The sequence below is a fragment of the Chionomys nivalis genome, chromosome 1, assembly GCF_950005125.1.
Source record: "Chionomys nivalis chromosome 1, mChiNiv1.1, whole genome shotgun sequence".
NCBI classification, from domain to species: domain Eukaryota; kingdom Metazoa; phylum Chordata; class Mammalia; order Rodentia; family Cricetidae; genus Chionomys; species Chionomys nivalis.
Genome location: NC_080086.1, coordinates 29,269,772 through 29,294,251, shown reverse-complemented (window position 1 = coordinate 29,294,251; position 24,480 = coordinate 29,269,772). Strand labels below are relative to the sequence as shown.

General features: G+C 40.0%; 1 protein-coding gene across 4 annotated transcripts in view; it reads left to right on the top strand.

The window, feature by feature from the left end:
• LOC130880726 (chromatin remodeling regulator CECR2) overlaps positions 1-24,480 on the top strand; it is a 123,980-nt gene that overhangs the window by 78,806 nt on the left and 20,694 nt on the right. For 3 of the 4 annotated variants that reach the window (XM_057779925.1, XM_057779916.1, XM_057779907.1), the window contains exons 3-8: positions 4,461-4,644; positions 6,015-6,154; positions 7,228-7,332; positions 9,553-9,602; positions 10,556-10,725; positions 19,796-19,879. In XM_057779925.1, coding sequence (XP_057635908.1) covers positions 4,461-4,644; positions 6,015-6,154; positions 7,228-7,332; positions 9,553-9,602; positions 10,556-10,725; positions 19,796-19,879 — 733 coding nt within the window. The remainder of the gene's footprint in view (positions 1-4,460; positions 4,645-6,014; positions 6,155-7,227; positions 7,333-9,552; positions 9,603-10,555; positions 10,726-19,795; positions 19,880-24,480) is intronic. The other variant, XM_057779933.1, reaches the window with a different exon arrangement.

Below are 24,480 nucleotides of genomic sequence, written 5' to 3'. Positions count from 1 at the left end.
CTTTCCACATCACATGAGGAACTTTTTAAAGGGTCGCAGCACTATGAAGGTTGAGAACCTCTAATTTAGGTGATCATTCTCTCTCAGCCTCCTGAGTTCTGGGATTGCAGGTGCAAGCCACTGAGACTCAGTTACTTCATTTCTTTCAGTGGGCAGATAATGCCTTGTTGTATTGATACACATTTTAGTTCTCTACTCATCAGTTCAAGGACAATCACATGTGCGAGTTTGCGTGTGTAGTGACCTGTAGTTGGACTTCCTTCTCAGACTATTTTTTGGGACTGCTAGCCGCAGAGACTTCTTATTAATTATGAATGTTTGACCTTAGCTTAGGCTTATCCCACTACCTCTTACAACTTAAATTAACCCATTTCTATTAATTAATGTTCTGGCATGTGACTTTTTACCTCTCCTCTATTCCAATTTTTCATGTATCTTGCTGACAAATCCACCCAGAGTTCCTCTCTTTCACTGGAAGTCCAACTTATTTTCTCCTTCCCAGCTGTTGATCATTCAGCTCTTTATTAAACCAATCAGAAGGTGCCTTAAGCAGGCAAGGTGAAGCAGCTACACATCTTTACATAGTCTGCTCACATACCCTTCAACAGTAACTGCTTTCTTAATTTCTACATAGGTGTTTTTTTAAAACCTAGCCCCTGATACCTGGCTCATTAGTATTAACTGACAATTCTTTCAGTTCTCTAAACTGTCGTTGTGTAGTAAAATATTAATTTTTTTTGTGTGAAATACCTGTGTTCAAAGCTTAGATTACCCAGTTACACTGGCATACACCTGTACTTCAGATACTTAGGAAGCAGTGGTTATAGGACAACATGAGACTAGGAACTAAGACCACGCCAGACAACATACAAGATGGATGTAAAGAATGACAGGCCCATGATGACCTAAGTGGGAGCCCCAGGTTCCTTGTGGTAGAAGGGTAGAACCAACTTCCACAAGGTGTTCTGTGGTCACCACATGTGAACCATAGCACACACATAAGGAACACCTGACCACACAGTGTTTGGGGTTTGTTTTGTCTGTTTTTGTCTGATTTTTCTTTGTTGTGTTTTTGTAACCTGGTCTCTATATAAGCCCAGTCTGTCCTGAAACTCACAGAGAACCATCTGCCTTCTCCTCCCAAGTTCTGGGATTAAAGGCATGTACCATCATGCCCAGCATAAACTAATTTTTTAAAAGAAAAAAAAATTAGTATATAGTGTGATTGTGTATGCACATTAAAGTGATATGATATTAAGATACTTTTCTATATCTTTGCATCTTAACCTGTATTATCAGTAAATGCATTTGGGCAGACTGTTTCTGAAGGGCTGATAGCCTTAAGTCACATCCCCAATTTTTAAGCATGTTTTTATGGGAACGCTGTAAAATTTAATAGTATGAGCAGAGGGTGAGACTGTTGCCTCTACTTTGGATTTTACACGATTAAGGAGTTTTTCATCTTAGTTAAAGTAAGATAACCCATTATGTGAAAATTCCCACCCCACCCCCAGGGTTTTTCTTTTTTTTTAATTAATTAATTTATTTATTAAAGATTTCTGCCTCCTCCCCACCACCACCTCCCATTTCCCTTCCCCTCCCCCGATCAAGTCCCCCTCCCTCGTCAGCCCTAAGAGCAATCAGGGTTCCCTGCCCTGTGGGAAGTCCAAGGACCACCAACCTCCATCCAGGTCTACTAAGGTGAGCATCCACACTGCCTAGGCTCCCACAAAGCCAGTACGTGCAGTAGGATCAAAAACCCATTGCCATTGTTCTTGAGTTCTCGTAGTCCTCATTGTCCGCTATGTTCAGCGAGTCCGGTTTTATCCCATGCTTTTTCAGACCCAGGCCAGATGGCCTTGGTGAGTTCCCGATAGAACATCCCCATTGTCTCAGTGTGTGGGTGCACCCCTCGCGGTCCTGAGTTTCTTGCTCGTGCTCTCTCTCCTTCTGCTCCTGATTTGGACCTTGAGATTTCAGTCTGGTGCTCCAATGTGGGTCTCTGTCTCTGTCTCCTTTCATCGCCTGATGAAGTTTAATATTCAGGAGGATGCCTAAATGTTTTCCTTTGGGTTCACCTTCTCGTTTAGCTTCTCAGGATGACGAATTATAGTCTCAATGTCCTTTATTTATGGCTAGAAACCAAATATGAGTGAGTATATCCCATGTTTCTCTTTTTGGGTCTGGCTTACCTCACTCAGGATAGTGTTTTCTATTTCCGTCCATTTGCATAAAAAATTCAAGAAGTCATTGTTTTTTACTGCTGAGTAGTACTCTGCTATGTATATATTCCATACTTTCTTCATCCATTCTTCCATTGAAGGGCATCTAGGTTGTTTCCAGGTTCTGGCTATTACAAACAATGCTGCTATGAACATAGTTGAGCATATGTATGATATGGCATCTCTTGGGTATATTCCCAAGAGTGGTATTGCTGGGTCCAGGGGTAGGTTGATCCCGAATTTCCTGAGAAACTGCCACACTGCTTTCCAAACTAGTTGCACAAGTTTGCATTCCCACCAGCAATGGATGAGTGTACCCCCTTCTCCACAACCTCTCCAGCAAAGGCTATCATTGGGGTTTTTGATTTTAGCCATTCTGACAGGTGTAAGATGGTATCTTAAAGTTGTCTTGATTTGCATTTCCCTGATTGATAAGGAAGTTGAGCATGACCTTAAGTGTCTTTTGGCCATTTGAACTTCTTCTGTTGAGACTTCTCTGTTCAGCTCAGTGCCCCATTTTATAATTGGGTTGATTAGCCTTTTACGGTCTAGTTTCTTGAGTTCTTTATATATTTTGGAGATCAGACCTTTGTCAGTTGCGGGGTTGGTGAAGATCTTCTCCCAGTCAGTGGGTTGCCTTTTTGTCTTAGTGACAGTGTCCTTTGCTTTACAGAAGCTTCTCAGTCTCAGGAGGTCCCATTTATTCAATGATGCCCTTAGTGTCTGTGCTGCTGGGGTTATACGTAGGAAGTGGTCTCCTGTGCCCATGTGTTGTAGAGTACTTCCCACTTTTGCTTCTATCAGGTTCACTGTGTTCGGACTGATATTGAGATCTTTAATCCATTTGGACTTGAGTTTTGTGCATGGTGATAGATATGGATCTATTTTTACTCTTCTACAGATTGACATCCAGTTTTGCCAGCACAATTTGTTGAAGATGCTCTCTTTTTTCCATTGTATACTTTTAGCTCCTTTATCGAAAATCAGGTGTTCATAGGTTTGTGGGTTAAAGTCCGGGTCTTCTATTCGATTCCATTGGTCGACGTCTCTGTTTTTATGCCAATACCAAGCTGTTTTCAATACTGAAGCTCTGTAATAGAGTTTGAAGTCAGGGATGGTAATGCCTCCAGACTATCCTTTATTGTATAAGATTGTTTTGGCTATCCTGGGTTTTTTGTTTTTCCATATAAAGTTGATTATTGTCTTCTCCAGATCTGTGAAGAATTTTGATGGGGATTGCATTGAATCTATAGATTGCTTTTGGTAGAATTGCCATTTTTACTATGTTGATCCTCCCAATCCAAGAGCAAGGGAGATCCTTCCATTTTCTGGTGTTCTCTTCAATTTCTTTCTTCAAAGACTTAAAATTCTTGTCAAATAGATCTTTCGCTTCCTTGGTCAGAGTTATCCCCAAGATACTTTATGTTATTTGTGGCTATCGTGAAAGGTGATGCTTCTCTGAATTCCCTCTCTGCTTCCTTATCATTAGTGTATAGGAAGAAGGCAACTGATTTTTTGGAGTTGATCTTGTATCCTGTCACATTACCAAAGGTGTTTATCAGCTGTAGGAGTTCTTTGGTAGAGTTTTTGGGGTCGCTTATGTATACTATCATATCATCTGCAAATAACGAAAGTTTAACTTCTTCCTTTCCAATACGAATCCCCTTGATCCCCTTATGCTCTGGCCATCCTCAGACTCCCCATCTGAGGACCAGTCTCCCCGTTCGCCAGAGGACCTCACCAGTAAGAGGCCTCCCACTCTGCAGGTTAGGCCCCAAGAAACCTACTTGATTTAATTGTAGTGGGGCGATCTGCTCTCAGTGTGGGCTTCACTGTTTCATGCTTGGACTATCCCACATCAGCTGTGTCTGTGCGCCGGTCTCTGCCACGTCTCTGCATGCGTCTGCCTGCCGGTCACCCCCAGGGTTTTTCATGTAACAGCTCTGACTCTCCTGGAACTTGATTTGCAGACCAGGTTGACCTCCAACTCACAGAGATCTGTCTCTGCCTCCCAAGTACTGGGTTTAAAGACATGCACCACCAACCACCTGACAAAAATATTCTTTCATTCAGTTTATCTTTGTGATTTGATGAAGTGATATAGTCTAATGCACAATTTCAGTCAAAAGCTTTAATGTCCTTTTTTAACTGCTGTTTTATTTTATAAATTGTCAACTTTCCTCTCCCCATCTTCTGTTTTATATTAATGTATTTGTGAATTTGGGGCCATTTGATTAGGCCTCAGACATTCCACAGCTACCTGGAAGATATCATTAACTATCGTTGGGAGCTTGAAGAAGGAAAGCCCAACCCTCTGAGAGAAGCCAGTTTTCAAGACCTTCCTCTGCGCACTCGGGTAGAGATCCTCCATCGCCTCTGTGATTACCGGCTAGATGCAGATGATGTCTTTGATCTTCTTAAGGTACCTTTCTAGCAAGCTCCTTTTCTAGAGCAGTAAGAAGCCAGCATTTTGAGCCTGAAATCTAACAGTATTGAGAAGCAGGAGTTTAACTTATTCATAGTAGTCTTCATGCTCTCAATTGATAATGACTTTTATAGACATTCATGCCCATGTGACCAAAGGAATGCAAGCCATACAGATAGATAACTTTTAAATTTGTTTCTTTTCATTTCCTGAGCATTATCTCATACAGGAAAACCTACTTGTAATCTTGTCTTCACACAAAACAGGAATGAATTTGCCACTGATTTTTTTTTCCTGTAATTAACAGTCAAGCTCCAGAGACTTGAAGCTATCCCTCCTCCCTCCCCCCCCCCCCCCCACACACACACACAGTTTTTTGAGACAGGGTTTCTCTGTGTAACAGCCCTGGCTGTCCTGGATCTACTTTGAAGACCAGGTTGACCTGAAACTCAGAAATCTGCCTGACTCTGCCTCCTGAGGCTGTTCCACCAAGGTTTGGGAGGGTAATTTCCAATCCTACTCAATCATTGGATTAAATATAGCAGTTCTCAGTGAGCCCTGTGCACAGACACATAAAAGTCATATAACTTAGTTCAGTCCCTGCTGAGCAATTAACATTAACAGTGAGAAGACCAGTTCAGATCATTCCCTGTAATTCATTGGAAATTGCTTTTCTGGGTCTCAGCCCGTAATTCAGAAGGTGTTTTGTTGTGTAGAGAGATGTCTCAGCGGTTAAAAGCTCTCACCACTCTTACAGAGGAAGAGCTCACAATTTCAGCTTTAGGGAATTCTCTTTGTCCTCCATGGCTACCCGCACATATGTGGCACACACAGACACATGCACTTTTTTATTTTTTAGCATTTAGTATAGTGCAAAACCACTTAAAACAAAGCCTTCAGAACATCTGACTAGAAGTATGCATATAAGTATGGTAGAAACTTACGCCTGTTGAGCCTCTGTAATACCAGTATTGGGGAGGCTGAGGCAGGAGGATTGTTGAGAGTAAAAAGTGAGGTCCTTGAGTAAGAACTGCCTTGAGTGTTCTGATTGTATTTAGCATGAGAGTCCTTCCTTTTACATGTGTACACATAAAATAGCAACTCTAAGCCAAAGAGTTGTACAATTCTTTTTGATTCCTATTTTTGTGCATGGGAGCCATGGTTGATTATAAGGAGCACCTAGAATTTTCTCATCTTGTTTATCAAAGAAGGTACCCTCCTATTCTGTCTGTATTTCATAAATTATGTACAGCATATTAGGATGTTAAAATATGAGTGTCTCTGAGTGTCAAGTTTGAATTGTCATTTTAGTTTTCTCCTGTTTTATGTTCTTTATTTTTACAAATCTATTTTCCTGTTCTGCCCAGGGTCTGGATGCGGATAGTCTCCGAGTGGAGCCTTTGGGTGAAGACAATTCAGGTGCACTCTACTGGTACTTCTATGGGACACGGATGTACAAAGAAGACCCAGTACAAGGAAGGTCCAATGGAGAACTCTCCTTGAGCAGGTACTGTCTCTAACATAATGGCTGTGAGAACTGCTCTAGAATGCTATGAAAAAGGCCAGGTATGGTGGCACATGCCTTTAATCTGAGCACTTGCTAGGCAGAGGCAGGCAGATCTCTGAGTTTGAGGACAACCTTGGTCTATAGTGTGAGTCTGAGGATGGCCAGAGCTGTTACGTAGAGAATCCCTGTATCTGTCTGGGGGTTGAGGACTGTGAAAGTTAATGTATCAGAATTATATAGCACTTGTTTTTTCTAATGCAATACTTGGAATTTGGCATTTTGTTTTGGCCTTCAACCAGCTTCCAAATAAAGATGCTTGGACTTAGCTTAGGTCCCACTAGCTCTTTTAATTTAATCTGTTTCTTTTCATCTATGTTTTGTGTTGGGGCTTTATGCCTTTCTTTCATTATGTATGTCCTACTTTTCCTGCCTTCTCCCTGTCTGCTGAGCATGAATTCCTCCTCCTCCTTACTCTCTCTCTGCCCAGAACTCTGCCTATACCTCCCCACTCACTGTTGGCCATTCAGCTTTTTATTAGACAAATTAGGTACCTTAGTCAGGTAAGTAAAAGGGCAACACGTCTTTCCATAGTTAAACAAATGTCCCACTATAGGTATATATAAAAGATTCCCAATAAGCACCTATACAGTTCCACAGACTGTTTAATACTGCAGGCTTTGAGTACTCCTTTTTTCTATTAGGATTGGTAATCTGCCTTAGAAACTTCACGGTCCACCATCATTACTTCTCATTATCATGGTGCCTAGAATGATGCTAAGCTCTGGTTTTATTGAAACTTTCTTACTGCTATGAGCAGTGCCTGCTCTTAGCAAGGGGTTAGATGTTACATTTTAATAGAATGTCAGTGTTTCATGATTTCACATTTTATTATCCCTGTGTAAGAGAAATCAAGCTGTTGATTCCCTGTTTCTGCTATTTTGCATAATCCATTTTTGTATCCTTGTGGCAGAATACTGTAATTACAGAATACTGTAATTACTAATAAATGCTAAAATTACATTAGTTTTAAGTAATACTCTAGAACATTTCTATTTAACGATATTGTTTCTTAGGGAAAGTGAAAGACAAAAAAATGTCTCGAATGTTCCTGGAAAAACAGGCAAAAGAAGAGGAAGACCTCCAAAACGGAAAAAAGTACAAGAGGAAATTATATCAAGGTAAGAAATCTCATTGATCTGTGTCCACAGGTCTCATACTGGAGGGAACTTGATTTCACCTCACACTCTGTCTTTACTGTGCATGAACAGGGCATACATAGATAATTGCTTAGAGAGACCTGAGCCAGAGTCCATGGAATTGTCAAGCAACCTTGTCTGCATGACATCTATCAAGTTACCTGCCTCCCTGAGCCTCTTATTGTATTGGATGATAACTGCTCATTTAGTGAGGATTAAACTGAACAGGACAGCACATGGCAGTACAAGAAAATGAAGGCTGCATTTTAACGTACATTTTAAAATTCATTGTTATACCACAAGAAAGTGGGGCAGTTTAATTGCATGATTATTTTAGGCTATGGACATCGTACAGTGATAGAATCCAGAAGGGGTTCCTTTTCCTAGCCTACTCCTACCAAACATTGACTAGTTAAACTTTTAGTAGAGTTGTTATATATCATTCTATGATTAGGCCTTAATTCTTTCACTGTAGTAATTAAGGTATCAGAACAAGTACAATGAAGAAGAGATAAAATGTAAAACTTATTTTTTTTTTTTTTGGTTTTTCGAGACTGGGTTTCTCTGTGGCTTTGGAGCCTGTCCTGTAGACCAGGCTGTGTAAAACTTTTTGAATCTTTAATTTTATATTTAATTTTATAATCATTTGCATCTGGGAAACTTCATATATCATTGCTTTTTTTTTTATATCATTACTTTTATTTATGAGTATGTGGAGGGAGTTGTGCAAACATGGATGCCAGAGCTTGATGTTTGTTTCTTCCTTGATTTTGGCTTACATTGCTAGCACTGGGATTACATGCTGGCTGTCTTAGGATTTCTGTTGCTGTGATGAGACACTGTACCCCCAAAGCAAGTTGGGAGCAATAGGGTTTATTTAGCTTACACTTTCTAGTCTGTCGTTGAACAGGAATTTAAACAGGTCAGAAAACCAGAGGCAGAGAACAAGTAGAGGTGCTGCTTACTGGCTTGCTTAGCCTGCTTTATTCTAGAAGCCAGGACCTCCAGGCCAGGGATGGCACCACCCTCTTCCACTGATCGCTAATCGAGAAAATGCTGTACAGCTGGGTCCTATGGTGGCATTTTCTTAATTGAGGTTCCCTAGCGTGTGTCAAATTGACTTAAAACTAGCCAGCACACAAGCTTTGCTTTTTAAAAAAGTAATGTAGGTACTGAGGATCAAACTTGGGCCCTTAACATTTCTAGTAACATAATACCCTCTTCTCATGAGAGTAAATAGTCTACTTAATTTAGATAGGTTTGTAGTGGCAATGGCATTTTCAGTGATTTACTTATTTTTATTTTTAAATTTTCTTCTCCCCTAACAACAAAGGCCGAGGCAGGAGGATCCTCAGTTCCAAGCTAGTTTGGACTACATAGCAAAGCTTTGGTAAAGAGATTGGTTATGGAAAGGATTCTTAAGAAATCTTATGGTTAATAAGTAGATCAGTTAAATTTAAGTAGATTACAACTGCCTATTGCTTAGTGATTTTGTGGAAAATGTCCTGAGATATATATATTTAGAATCTGTTTTTGGGTTTCCTGAGAAGTCCACATGCTCTTGTATAAACAGAAAACTGTTGTGTACCTACTTTATTGTTAGAAACTTAGAACCACCTTTAATCCCAGCACTCGGGAGGCAGAGGCAGGCGGATCTCTGTGAGTTTGAGACCAGCCTGGTCTACAGAGCTAGTTCCAGGACAGGCTCCAAAGCCACAGAGAAACCCTGTCTCGAAAATCAAAAAAAAAAAAAAAAAGAAAAGAAAAGAAAAGAAACTTAGAACCATTGCATTGGTACACGTGGGCTCGTGCTACCCTCTGCTGGTAAGTGACAGACCTTGAGCAGAGGAAGTTCAACTTTTTAGTTCATTTTCTTGCATCTTCCTTAGATAAGGGTAAGTTAACAACATGTCCTCCTTAGTGTACCATGAGTCAGAGAATTTCGACAGTACCATTTTTCCTTGGAACTGATGCCATAATCTTGATGCTCAGGTTTCAGTACTTCAGTTTCCTACAGCAAGCATACCCTACATTCTACTTTTATTTCTTATTAGAATTAGTCTTCCTAACTTTGAATTTTGACAGCTCACCCCATCCCCAGCCACCATTGTGCTAACTGGATCCATAACTGCAAGAAATTCCAAACAATTTGGGCATGTCGGTGTCTTGTTTTAACTACTTTTTCTTTTTCCTGTGTTTCAGTGAAAAGCAGGAAGAAAACGCGTTGGCATCTGACCTACTGACAAGAAATGGTAATAATGATCTTTGTTGCTGTCTATGAAGTCAATAGAATTCCTAAACATACACAGCGATAACACTTTTCTAATCATTCAGTAGTTAGGATGATTAAAGCAGACACCAATTTTTTTTGCTCCCTATTTCATTATTTCCCTACCCTCCATCTCAGATCAGAACTAGTTTTGTTCTGTTACCTGGCACAGTATACTAAAGACAAAAACATGTGGATGGACAAGTACCTTCCTAGAAAATGGCCTTTTAATATCAGTGACCTGGAAAGTATTGTATGCATGTTGCCTGCATACATATATACACATACATACATAATTAGATTTTTATTTTTTTCTTTTTCTATTTTTGATTTTCCGAGACAGGCTTTCTCTATGTGTGGCCCTGGCTATCCTGGAACTGTAGATCAGGCTGACCTTGAACTCACAAAGATCCTCCTGCCTCTGCCTTCCAAGTTCTGGGGTTAAAGGAATGCAACATGCCTGGACTCTGATGAGACTTTAATTATGTGATCCAAATTCTTTAAATTTGGAGGGAAATAACCAATTTACGGTGTCATAGATGAGATAAGGAATACATTTCTACAGCTTCAGTTTCCAAACCATTTTTCTAGAAAAATAATACATTTTTAAACATTTCTAGAATGTTAAATTTTTCTTTAAATCACAATATAGTTTTGTTTTTGCAGGTATTTCTCTACTTACAAAAAATTATGGTAATAGGAAAATTAAAAGTATACGCAATCCTAGCACTTGGGAAGCAGAGATAGGTGATCTCTGAGTTTTAGGCTAGTCTATAATGAGACTCTTTAAAAGGGGGGGATAGATTATCATGCAGACTTTGTGTAAAGCGCCTATTATCCCCAATGGTTGTGGGCTGAAGCAAGAGGAGCACTTGATCTCTGGAGTTCCACACTTCATGGGCAACATATTGAGGTCCCATTCATTTTTCTTTGCAGGGTCCCGAGGGCCAGGCCAAGGTACCTGGTGGCTCCTCTGTCAAACAGAAGAAGAATGGAGACAGGTCACTGAGAGCTTCCGAGAGAGGACCTCTCTTCGAGAGCGGCAACTCTACAAGCTCCTCAGCGAGGACTTCCTGCCTGAAATCTGCAACATGATTGCCCAGAAGGTAGAACCTCCCTGCTTATCTGATCTCACTATTCCTGGTAGAACTGATGTTAATATTGCAGCTCATTCACCTGCTTGCTGTCCTTATCCTGAAGGTTGTTTATGATGTTCTCCTTATCTCTGCAAGTCCCCCCGCTTACCACCCACCAGTCCTTAGAATGACCTCTTAAAGACTGGAACCAGCTTTCATTTCTCTATAAGTAGCACCAGGAAATGTGATCTGATTTGGCTCTCCCCTACTCCCAACAAAAATGATAATTTTAAGGCATAACTTTATGACTGTGTATTTAGATCTACACACACATTCCTTATACATGGCATTTTCAAACATTTTTCTGTCTCTTTTTTCTTCCCCTTGTGGAAGAATTAAAAAATTTCACTTCAGGTAGGAGAGATGGCTCGGGGGTTAAAAGTGCATGCTGCTCTTGTAGAAAGCTCAAGTTCACTTCCCATCACCCATGTTAGGTGACTCAGCTGCCAAATGTTACTCCAGCTCCTCAGGATCCAGCACCTCCTGTACTCCATGGGCACCTGCATTCCCCCCCTCCCCCTTTACACATTTTGTTTTTAAGTCCTTCTTGAAGTAGTTCTGGTGACACTTAGCCGCCTTAATGCTCAAGAGTGTAAGCAGGGGGATCGTGAGCTTGACGCTAGCCTTAATTAATTAGTTACTTACTTGAGTAAAGGTTTATTTAATTGAGCAATAGCAACTTATCATTGGCTACACTGCTATTGAATATGACTCCTCCAGCAACCATTAACTGCCTATGGCTCTTCAGGTAGGGATTGATGTACCTAGGGACACCCAGTTGGTAAAAACTGACCACTTCCCTCCCCGCTTTCCAGCAGGTATTAGTTGCAAATAGTGTCTTGGTTAGGAGTGTGTAGGGAGAGACTGTTTGTTCATTCCCTGCCGCCCAAACATGAAATAATTACATATAAACTGTATTATTACAACAGGGCTTGGCCAATCACTTAGGCATATTGCAAACTAGCTCTAATATCTTAAATTAACCCATTTCTATTATTTTATATTTTACCATGAGCCTTGTGGTTTATGGTGGCTCGTGTCTTTCTCCTCTGGCAGCTACATGGCACCACCTCTCAGACTCTGCCTTCTTTCTCTCAGCATTCAGTTTAGTTTTCCCGCCTAGTTCTATTCTGACTTGCCATTGGCCAAAATAGTGTCTTTATTAACCAATGATATTAAGATATATTCGCTGCACACACAGGGGAATCCCACATTAGGAGTGGGCTTTGTGTTCACTCCTTTTCAGTGCTTAGACTTCGTTCCCCATTCCTGATATAATGAAACACAATGTTTTTCAGTAGTCCCCGTGTCAGCTTCTTAATATTGGCATATGAGAGATACCTCCATATCAAATGAAAAATATATTAAAATCCATCAAGCCTAAGCTAAACCTAGACTGTAATGTTAATGATGCTAATTTGGAAGACCTTCTGCAATATAACATAATAGCAACAAATTTGTTTTTTCAAAATGGGGGAAGATCCTAGTAACTAAGCATACTAGGCAAGTGTTTTCCTCACTAAGCTGTATCCTTAGTCTCTAACAAACAAGAATAAAAAGACTATAAAATGCAAATAAGTCAATGCATGTTAAGTAGGACTTCCTGCCAGTTTTAGCTGGCTAGATTAGTTATCAAAATCCACTGCTAACCATTCTAGACAATACATTCCCACCCTTCAGATCCTTTGAAATTATACCTGCTATCCTGCAGGTTTACAGCCTGTCTGGATTAATATATTTGAAATAGCCAGGTGGTGGTTACACACACTTCTAGTCCCAGCACTTGGGAGACAGAGGCAGGTGGATCTTCTGTGAGTTCAAAGCGAGCCTGTTCTACAGAGTGAGTTCCATAACTATACAGAGAAATCTGTCTCAAAAAAATTTCTAAAAGTCACTGAAAATACATCCATTTATAGTACTAGCAAGTTTATCAGTAATCTTAGACTTGTACATACTCTATATCAAAAAAAATCACAAAACTGTTAGTATGCTTGTATTTTCAAATTCTTTTAAGATTTTAACTTCTTTTATGTATGTGGTACTATATCTGCATGTACACAATGCTAGAAGAGGGCATCAGATCCCATTATAGATGGCTGTGAGCCACCATATGGTTTTGCTAAGTTGAAAATCATTGCATTCTGAGCCAGTTCCCAGCATAATAAAAATTTTCCTCTAAAGCAGAAATGATTCTATATAAAATAGTTGACAGAACTAGTATAGTGACTTCTTTCTGTGATTCCGGTATTGGGGCTCCAAGGCAGAAAAACTGCTGAGTTTAAAGCCATCCTGGACTACATATTTTGTCTCATTTATCTATATTGTATATAGTGAAGGAAAAACAGTGTATAATTACCATGTTTTTGGTTTTGGTTTTTTAAGACAGAGTTTCCCAGGAGTTACAGAGCCAGTCCTGGAACTTGCTCTGTAAGTCAGACTGCCTCAGACTAACAGAAATCTACCTGCCTCTGCCTCCGAGTGTGAGGTTTAAAGTTGTGTGCCACCCCCGTTTGGCACAACTACCATAATTTTAAACACATGAGTCAGTGTATTGGAAGCACTCTCAGAGGGCCTTCATTTAATAGTTCTTCTAGCAGAAATGATTTTTCTCAAAGCTGTAGAGGTGTCTATGTAGTAGTCTTTGCTGTGCTTGTCATTTATTACTTGAGTTATGTTCAGCATACTGTTTTTATGAGCCTCTTTATATACATTGTGTTTCTTTAAAAAATTTTTGGGCTAGCCAGGCATGGTAGAACATGTCTTTGTTCAGATTGTAATTGTTATAACATTTCTCCCTTCCTTTCTTTTCTCCAAACACTCCCATATACCCTCCCTGTTCTTCAAATTTATGGCCTCTTTTTTTTTTTTCTCATTTACATTCCTAAATATAACCCGCTCAGACCATACAGTATTAGCTTGTATGAATGCTTTCAGAGCTCTATTAGTAAGACTTTATGGCTATTGCCTCTGCCTTTACTTAGGAGACACAGTCTCACAGCAAACTCCCTGATCCTCTGGCTTAAAATCTTTCTGCCCCCTCTTCTGCAGTGTTTTCTGGACTTGTGCCTTTTATCCTATTCTGGTCTACAAAGTGAGTCTCAGGCCAACCAAGGCCCTGCACTCAGCTGCAGAGGCAGACAGATCTCTTGGGAGTCCGAGACCGGCCTGGTCTATAGAGCTTCAGGACAGCCAAGGCTACACAGAGAAGCAAAAACAACCAAAAAAGGCCAAAGTTACAACTTAGTGGTAGAATGTTTACATAACTTGCTACATATAGCTCTGGGTTTAGTATCCAATGGGGGGAGGGGGGTGAATGAATGAGAATGTACCTTCTTACTACCTAGCAATACTGAACTGCATGATGGCTCACACCCATCTAAAATGAAATCTGGTGCCCAGAACACTGTATACATAATAAATAAATCTTTAAAAAATAAAAAGTCCATACTGCTCTTTGTTTCAAGAGCTATATTACCAGAGAGTCACAGCCTCAATTAACCTTCTGCATAGTCCAGCGCGTGCGCACATGCACACACACCAAGGTGTATATAGTTGAGACAGAATTACATGGAATTATTGAAAGAGGGTTGGACTATCAGGTGAGCCCCAATTCCATCTATTAATAGGACATACTTTGTGAGAATCCCATGCTGCTAATCACAGCTTTTCTGATCATGTCTTTATTTTTATGTGAGAGTAGATGTTTTTGCCTGTATTTATGCTTGCATGTCATGTGTGTGTAGTGCCCATGGCAGTTAAAAGAGGATGTTGAGTTCCCTGCAACTATAGTTACTCATAGTTGTAGTCACCATGTGAGTGCTAGGGATTGAACCTGGGTCACCTGGAAGATTAAGTAGCCAGTGCTTTTAAGTGTTGAGCCATCTCTAACCCTTGTTTAGGGGATTTTGTTTTAGATAGTCTTGTTATATAACCCTGCCTGGCCTGGAATTCACTATGTAGACAGTCTGGCCATAAAAAGATTATCCTGCCTATGCCTATTGTATGGTGGGATTAAAGTTGAATGCCCTAAGCCTGGTTCTCATCATCACATGCATGTATAATAAGTAGTAAAATACAATGTCAAAAACTTTAATTTATTGGGCTATTTAGATATCTCAGTAGATAAAAACACTTCCTACACAAACCTAGGAACCATAATTCAAATCTTGGAACCCACTGTGGAAGGAGAAAAAATAACTCTTGAAAGTCATCCTCTGACCTCTGCACAGATGTGCACAATCTCATACACTTACAATAGTAATCTTAAAAATAAAACTTCTTTCTTCAAAATTCAACTAATTCTCAGCACTTGCTTGACGGGCAGGATTTCAGAAGTCATGGACAACCCAATCTACACAGCAAGATGCCAGCCAAGTGTTTTTTGGTTTTTTTTTTTTTGTTTTTTGTTTTTTCGAGACAGGGTTTCTCTCTAGCTTTGGAGCCTGTCCTGGAACTCCCTTTGTAGACCAGGCTGGCCTCAAACTCACAGAGATCTGCCTGCCTCTGCCTCCCGAGTGCTGGAATTAAAGGCGTGCGCCACCACTGCCCGGCTACCAGCCAAGTTTTTTAAAGGAAAATGTTGAATGGGGCTTAACGCAACAGCACTTTTGATTCTCAAATGTGTTTGAGAGATTACATTTGCTGAAAATTAGTCAGAACTCGAGGACCAGATGAAACTATATTTATGAACAAGTCAAAGACTATTCTCCTAGTAAGGTCTCCCTAGAGTCAGTGAGCTATGGGACAATTAAAGCTGAATGCTTCAACAATAATCTGGCTATCAATTTACCACATCCCATCCTAGTCCAAAGATAACAGTGAAAGAGTATTTGTCATATGTGAAAATTGAAAGATTTATCATTACTAAAGAACATGACACAAATTTACAGCTCAAGCAACGTGTAAAGGACATGCTACATCCTGAGTGGTAGTCTTGTGAGAGAACTGGCTCTTCAGAGTTTTATTTAGCTGCTGTAATCTGGTGAACCCATGTTATCTCTTCATTGCAATTTCAGTTTTCTGATAGCAAAGTAAACTACTATTTTTACACAGAACTTTTATAGCAATTAAAAGAATCCATTCCTTCCTACCATTGTTTATAAATAGGTTGTTGGAAGCTAAATATATTAACTTTTGGTTTTTGGAGATTTGGGGGTATTTTTTTGTTTTTGGTTTTTGTTTTTTGAGAATGGGTCTCTTTATGTATCCTTGACTGGCCTGAAACTCAAAAGTGTGTGCTACCTTACGCAGCAACATTTGTATTTCCTAACAAATCCAGGTAGAGAGTTAGAAGATTTGATAAATCTTAGGGGATGGGATAGTAAACTTTAATAGTTTGGGGAGAGGGACTGGAGAGAGGTCTTGGTGGTTAATAGCGTTTGCTGTTCCTTTTTGTTATTGTTGTTGTTGTTTGGTTTTTTTAAGACAGAGTTTCTCTGTGTAATAGCAGCCCTGGCTGTCCTGGAACTCAGTCTGTAGACCAGGCTGGCCTGGAACTCACAGAGATCCACCTGTCTCCCAAGTGATGGGATTAAAGGCACGCGCCACCACTGGCCAACCTGAGTTTGCTCTTTTTGTTCAAGACAGCATTTCTCTCTGTAACTTTGGAGCCTGTCTTGGAACTCATTCTGCAGACCAGGCTAGCTTCTAATTCAGAGATCCTTTTGCGGCTTTCTCCCCTGTGCTGGAATTAAAGTTTGCGCCTCCACCGCCCGGCAGTGGTGGTGCACGCCAGTAGTATTTGTCGAAGGACGCAGAGGCAGGAGAATCCCGAGTTTGCTGTTCTAATAAAAGGTCCCAGATTCACTTCCCTACACTTATATCAGACAGCTCACAATCACCTATAACTCCAATTCTACAGGATCTGATACCCTCAGGCTTCCATAGATCCTTACATAACTGGTGTACATAAAGCCATGCAGACATACACATATATTTTGAAACATAATAAATCTTTTTTTAAGTGGGAAGGTGTAAAACCTGCCTTGAATAGATAAAAGATAAGCTTTTATTCTTTTTTATTAAAATTAAGCCAGGGTGTGATGATACCGCCTAAATCCCATCACTCGAGGCTAAGACTAGAGGATTGCTAGGAAGTATAAGTCATCCTGGACTTCATAGCAAAAACAGAAAGAATCAACTATTATTGGTATATTGTAATAATAGCCCAAACTACTGAATGTGATACGAGTAAGAACAGAAAGAAGAAAAGTCTGCACGTGGATCAGCTGTTGTGTCTGTTTATATAGTGTCTGACCTATTTATTTGCAATAATGTGATCTTCCTATCATGTCAGGGCTATATGGTGTTGTAATAATCAATAAATTTTATAATTACTTTATAAGCCCATACTACTTCATAAACAAATGCTCTTAAAATATTTGTAATTTGTTCCAATCCGAATTTAAAATTAATTTGTGACACCTTCCTGAAGCATCTAATGTGGATTAAGTTATTGTTATTCGTCAGGCAGTCCATGCCTTTAATCCCAGCACTTGGGAGGTAGAGGCAGGTGGATCTCTGTGAGTTCAGCCAGGCCAGCCTGTCCTATAGATTGAGTTCTGGGACCGCCAAGGCTGTTTGTTACAAGAGAAACCCTATGTCAAAGAACAAAACAAAACAAAAAACTTCTGCTTAGAAATACTATGCTATAATAGAATTTTACACAAACATAATCAAATTGTTAATAAAGCACATGGTCAGTAACCGAATAGTTAAAGATAGATTAACTTGAAGAACATACAGAATTCATACTATCATTTATTTTTAATTTGAAGGATTAGATTTACATGCTAACCTATAGACATCTATTGAGACATAGATTTTATAGAATTGTAAATTATTTTTGTCTTGCAAAAATGTAACTGCCAATATTTACCTTCTACATTGTTGCTGGGTAATTATCCAGCTTCATGGCTAGGCCAGGGATGTATCCTGATTCCTGACGTTGACTAAAATTGTCCAGTTTTTCTAATGTTATGTTTGTCATGTACCCTCACCCTCAGTTTTTTTTTATTTAGTTCAATTAAACATTTTATACATATTCACTTTTAAAAAAACAAAATAGAAATAGGTGTAGACTACTGAAAGTGCTTGTTGGTGGATGGTGGCTTATAAATATACATTAGGAGCTTAAGGTTTAAATGTGTGTGCATTGTCTGCACAAAAGCTGATAGTAGATGGTTGTGATGCACAAGTTTTATCTTAACACTTAGCATTTGAGAGGCAGAAGGTGGTAGGTAGTCAGGTTTCTTTTCATACACTTGAATCAGGAAAGCTGGTAGTAATATCTGCAGGAATCAACGGTCACCCTCGGTATCAAGAATAGCTTATCCCTCTTTCATCTAATGTGACAAAATTGAAGTGAAACTGGTTTTGGCTTCTTGTGCTATTTGCATGGTAAATTTGCAAGATTTCCTTTGGAAACATTGCTGTTCTGGGGTCGTATCATAAATGTAAGAAATATCTCCTACTAGAATTGTGAGCTTTAAAGAGGAGAAGCTTGGTGAGGAATGTCTATGGACTTCAAAGAAGTAGTTGAAGAGGATAAAGGATCATGATATCTTTGGTACTTGTGATTGTATTTTCCTCTGGGAACTGCTTATCCCCAACAGAAAAGCTTGATTTGTATTGTGTCTAAACTGTCTGAACCAGTCCTTGTTATTGGTAAGAGGTTTGCTGTCTTCTATCCTCCCTTAATTTACTCGTTCTTCAAGAAGTTAAGACTTTGTATTAAAACCACAATCCCAGAGAACTTAGGCAACAATAAGGACACTAAGAGAGACTTAAATAGACCTAATCTACATGGGAAGTAGAAAGTAGCAAAAGACAAGATCTCCTGAGTAAATTGGGAGCATGGGGACCCAGGGGGAGGGTTGAAGAGGGGAGGAGAGAGGCAAGGAGAGGAGCAGAGAAAAATGTAGAGCTCAATAAAAATAAATAAATAAAAATAAAAAAAATAAGAAAATCTGTGTGTGATGTCTCAGTGACAAAGTGGAGTAAATGATTTTGGAAAAACCAAAAGAGAATACAGGGGCAGAAGAGGAAAAGAATGAAAAGAGGAGAGAAATATCGTAATTAGATTAGTACTTAGAGAAAAGTACTTTGGAATCATTTGAGTTAATTAGTATGTTAAATGAAAAAAAAAGTGCTTAATTCACATAGATTGATTTTGGTATTCTGTATGATAATAATGATGTTTTCAACTTCAGCATTTTTAGGAGTGGTATCTCAAGTTGCCTAGGTACCTAGCCACCTTTTGGGATGTTTCACTTTGTCAATCTAAAGGAATTCACTTGTTTGGTGAATTTGATCATATTTGGGGTAATAAAATTTAACATTTTTGAAAAAAAAAAAGACTTTGTATTAAGCATTTCTGGGACCAAAGCCACATCTCCACCACACACACACACACACACACGAATACCTAGAACTTACGTTAAAGGTTTTATTGTGTTTTATTTTGTTTGTGTATGTTCCACAGTGTACCTTATGCATCTCAGGGATCAAACTTAGATAGTCAGGCTTGATAGCAGGTACCTATAGCCTCTGAATATGCCATCTCCTGCCTGCCTTTTAAAGAACCATCTGATTTTAGTTGCTCCTAGAGCCTCTTTCAGAACCTTTCACTTAGGGGAATGTGATAAAATACAGTTTTCTCTTTGTCGTTTGAAGAGGCTTTTTGTTTTTATTTGTTTGGGGGGGTTATTGGTGATGATGTTTGGGATTTTTTGAGACAGTTCATGGTTTTGTACCCAGGCTGGCCTGAAATTCAGAATCCATGCTGAGGTTAGGAAATACTTGGTTGTCGGTGGCTTTTTGAATTGTTACTTGTTAAGATAATATACTCAATACCTTATCCAGGTGAATTGTTGTTTTTCCTTATCATCCTAAAAGATAGACACCTTTGACCCCCTGTTAGATAAATGAGTTACTGGTGTGCCTCAGCAGCCATTCTGCTGGTGGTGTGGCAGCGGCAGCGGCAGGAGCTGAGAACGCCCTAATCTATCTTTTCCTTTCTTTTCCTTACTTCTAACTGTAGGGAAAACGTCCACAGCGCACAAAGCCAGAGTTGCAACATAGGTTTATGTCTGACCACCTGTCCATCAAATCCATCAAGCTAGAGGTGAGTGTGTCTGAGAGTAAAAAAGTGTATTTGAAGAGGGTAGTTCCATTTCATTTCACATACTTTTGTCCTACTTATTATCCCTTGCCTTTAAAAAAATCTTAATCTCAAATGTTCATTGAAGATTTTTTGTTGTTTTGTTTTGAGACAAGGTTTCTCCTTGACTGTCCTGGAACTCACTCTGTAAACAGGCTCTCCTTGAACTCTTAAGAGATTTCTGCCTCCCTCTATCTCCTTAGTACTGGGATTAAAGTCATGTGCTACCACTGCCTCGCTTCAAGAAAGATTCTCATATGTATAGAGCTTTTCTGGGAAAAGAAGATAGAGAAATAGAAGAATGGGTGACATTCTTAAGACATTCCTGGGTGACAGGCACATCTTCAATCTAACATAGATGTGAATAAATTCTGTGATACGTACAAGAAGTTCATAAGTGCAAAGATGGAAAAAATTTAATCCAGGCAAATAAAGGGCCATTTAGGCAGACAGGGATGTTTCGCCTTCGAGTGTGGGATGGCTAGAATTACGATGGATGGGCAGTGATGTGGAACTGAAGCCCAGGACTTTCCTCACAACAGGAACAATATAAACAAATGTTCCAAGGCAGAAAATGGAATAGTATGGTCAAAGATCCGTGTGTATTTGGATGTTGCTGGCATATTGTAATATTGTGGGAAAATGTAGGCAGCTGATTCCTGCAGCCTCCCAGCTCTCACACTTGAGCAGTAGGAAGGAAAAATGAAGCTGTTGTTAGATGCAGCTGGCTCAGGCAAGATCAGCTGCTTTAGAGGGCAGTGCTTGCCCAGAGTCTAGTTGGTCACTTTGTCTCCTAAAATGCAGGGCAGGACATTCTGTCACTGGAGGAGAGCCTGCAGTAGGTGGGAACTAAAGTTGGGGGCAACAACTACATTAAAAACTACAAAGGTTTTTCCAGGTTTGTTTGTGGTTTTGACTGTGTAGTACGCATTAGATGCTTGTGGTTTGAGCTAGTGCCGAAATGTGGGCAATGACAAGTGTACTTTTTATTCACTGAGCTGGCTGGTAAGTATGCATGTGTGAGCACAGTGTAAGTAGGAGAGTGCCATGAAAGAGGGGAAGGCTTAGGAAAACTGTTTCTCTTTACCTATCTCTGCTCCAGGAAGGTGGCAGGAGACCCGCTGCATCTTTCCAAAAGGCTTTTATAGAATGTTGCCTGTCTTCTTTGTCTTCTAAAAGGCTAGCTGTCATATTCTCACCCCCTCTCTTTATCTCTTTCTTGGCACTGTGTGCCATTGCATTTGTAGTGAGGTTAGTAGTCACACAAAGCTTGACCTCAGGTCGCAGTTGTTTGCTGTCACTGTGTCTTATACTAGCTTGTGAGGTTGGGGCATTCTCTTTTGCCTTGCAGTTACATTTTTGTGACTCTTAAACGAAAATGTTAACATGGTGCTATAGCAGAGATCTTGCGCTCTTTGCAATTTTTTTTTTTTTTTTTTTGGTTTTACGAGACAGGGTTTCTCTGTGGTTTTGGAGCCTGTCCTGGAACTAGCTCTTGTAGACCAGGCTGGTCTCAAACTCACAGGGATCCGCCTGCCTCTGCCTCCCGAGTGCTGGGATTAAAGGCGTGCGCCACCACCGCCCGGCTCTTTGCAAATTTTTATTGGCTTTTTTATTTAAGCAAAACATAATAGCATAAGCCGATAGTCCTTCTGCTATGGAAAGCAAGTTCAGGACAATCATAAATTTAAGGTCAACTTGGAGTGAGATCCTCTCAACTCTGCCTCCCTCACATAAATAATAAAGGAACATTCATTCATTAATTTTTTTAGAACTCTATTTGTTTGAAGCAAACTATTGCTTATGAGGCCAAACTTGTTCAAACTCACATCTTTGCCTTAGACACCTGAGTGCTAAGAGGTGCACACCACCACATGTGACTCCTTTTTTAACCATCACATACTTTCTAGTTCACAATTCTGTAGTTACTGGCTTGCCACCTCCTCCATGATGGTCCTTAGCTTGGGAGTTGACTTTTGTTGCTAGTTCCCAGTTTGGTTCTGAGTAGCTCTCATCTCCTCCTACCTTGTAGGTTGTCTCTACTACTTTATTGCCTTGAACCTGCTTCAGAGATTCCTCCATGCCCTAATTCATACCTCCAATTACCTGGCAGTCTGAACTCCAGTAAACCCTCTTCATGACTGCAAAAAGAAGTCTAACTTTTGGCCACCTTCTTTATAGGGGTGATTTTTAATTCTGTTGCTTAGTGTGAAGTAAAGAATACTACCCTGTGTAGTTTGTGTTGTGACACCTGCTATCTAGGTAAAGTGACTTTTATTTCCATAGCAGAAAATCCTTTGTCTTTTAATGCTTTTTGTGTATGCAGGCACCAACCACCTAGTGTTAATCTCCTCAAAGAGTCTTAGTTGTGGTTTCTGTGGAAAATACCAGTTCAGAGACCCTGATAAGCCAGGATTAGGGCTGCTGAGTTATTTTTGTCAATTGGCCTTTGTAGACAGAAGTTTCTGTCCTAAAGCTGTTCAGTCCCAAAGAAACAGAGACTTAATATTAATTGTAAACTGTTTGGCCTGTTAGCTCAGGCTTATTATTAATTAGCTTTTACAACTTAAATTAACCCATAATTCTTGTCTATATTTAGCCATATGACTTGCTTCCTTTTCTCATTGAGGCATTATTTTGCTTCCTCTACATCTGGCTGGTGACTGACTCTCTGTCTTTCCTGGGCTACATAAGATGAATACAGAAACAAAGTTGGGCAATGGTGGTATACACCTTTAATCCCAGTACTTGGGAGGCATAGGCAGGCAGATCTCTGTGAATTCAAAGCCAGCCTGGTCTACTACCACAGATAGTTCTAAGACTGTTATACAGAGAAACCCTGTCTTGAAAAAAAAAAAGAAGAAGAAAATACCTCGCAGGTATACAAGATGCTTAGGTTTAGAGAAGGGAGACAGCCACACTCCAACTCCAGGCCTTAGTGGGTGTCTAGGGAGCAGTTTGTGATGGTGTGGTCTCAAGTGTGCTCCTGGTGGCAAGGATAAGTGTGAATTTGGACCCTTGCCTTGGGGTACAGAGCATGGACAGTACTTCAGCTAGAGCTTCTAGTTAATAATCCTTTGGAGGATTTCACAGTGGTTCCTTTTTAGCATCTCATTAAGATGCCTTTATGATTCTGGTAGGTTTCTACCGGTAAGGCATTTAAATACCAACCACTATAGTATTTGCAGCTGACACTTAACTTTTCTCTGTTTATTCTGGAACTCAAAATACAGCCCAGGGTGGACTTGAACATCCCGTGATTTTCCTGCCTCAGTCTCCTGATGTTAATCCACTTATGCGCTACCACACCCAGCTGACCTCTTTTACAGGAGAAATATTTGCAGTGTGAGACAGTCTGAACATTGGAGAGATGGCTATATGGCTAAGATCAGAATTTGGTTTCCAGAATCCACATTGGGTGGCTCACAATGAACCTATCCAACTCGAGGGAATCTGATGTCCTCTCTGGCTTCTATGGTCACCTGCATGCATATATGCATACCTATACAGAGACACATACACATAAATAAAATCTTTTTAATCAAGCATGTTGACAAACTTCTTAATAATCCCAGCACCTGGGAGGCAGATATCTGTTAAGTTGAAGCCAGTCTGGCCTACATAGAGAGTTCCACGTCAGCCATAGCGAGACAATATGAAATTCACACATACACACGATGGCTAGTATTTGGGACTTCCTTTTGCTTGTTGTATCTGCTCTTTTTTTTTTCATTTAACTTTGATCTGTTTGTTTCCATCAGACTTAACAGTACCTGATGAAACATCTTGCCAGCCATGGCTTCTTTAATAATTCAAACAGTAGTGAGTCCTCAGCAGTTAAGAGAACTGACTGTTCTTCCAGAGAATTTGGATTTTAAAGGACCTGGTTTTGGCTTCCAGTGCCCACGTATCAGTTCCAGTTCTGGAGGAATATGATGTCCTGTCTTTCACAGGCATGAGGTGCATGCACATACATGTCGGCAAACATTCACGAGTTCTAACAGGAAGAAAGAAAAAGTAAATCCTTTGCTTAGGTTGTCTCATTAGCACATGTTTTGCTTCAGAATGGAAGCATCCTGAAAATAAGCATAGAGATTTGCAGACAGACTTGTTGCAGAGCATGGACCCCCGCCCCTGCCCCTAGATGTGTTTTTCAGATATCATATCTGTGAATTAGCAGGAGAGATTGACATGAGAAAATAGGCCTAGAAAAATGTGAGGCAAAGATGGGTTTTCGCCCGTCATGGAAGTGCTACGTGTGGAAGTGATTCCAGATAAAGTGATCTGAGAACAAAGGGAATTAAAAATAGACGTAGAATTCTGCTAGGTGTGGTTTATCTTCTTCTAATTCTGACATCAGAGGCAGAAGCAGGATGCTCCTTGAAGGTTAGAGGGTGCCATGATCTATGAGGTGAGTCCCAGGTTAGCCAGGGCTACGCTGTGAGACTCTGATCAAAATTAGAAGGGGCGGGGATTATAACTCGAAGACATAGTCAGGCAAAAGCAAGCAAGCAAAGGTAGGTGTGGTTCTACTTCATTTGTCAAAAAAGATTTGGAGAACTTCC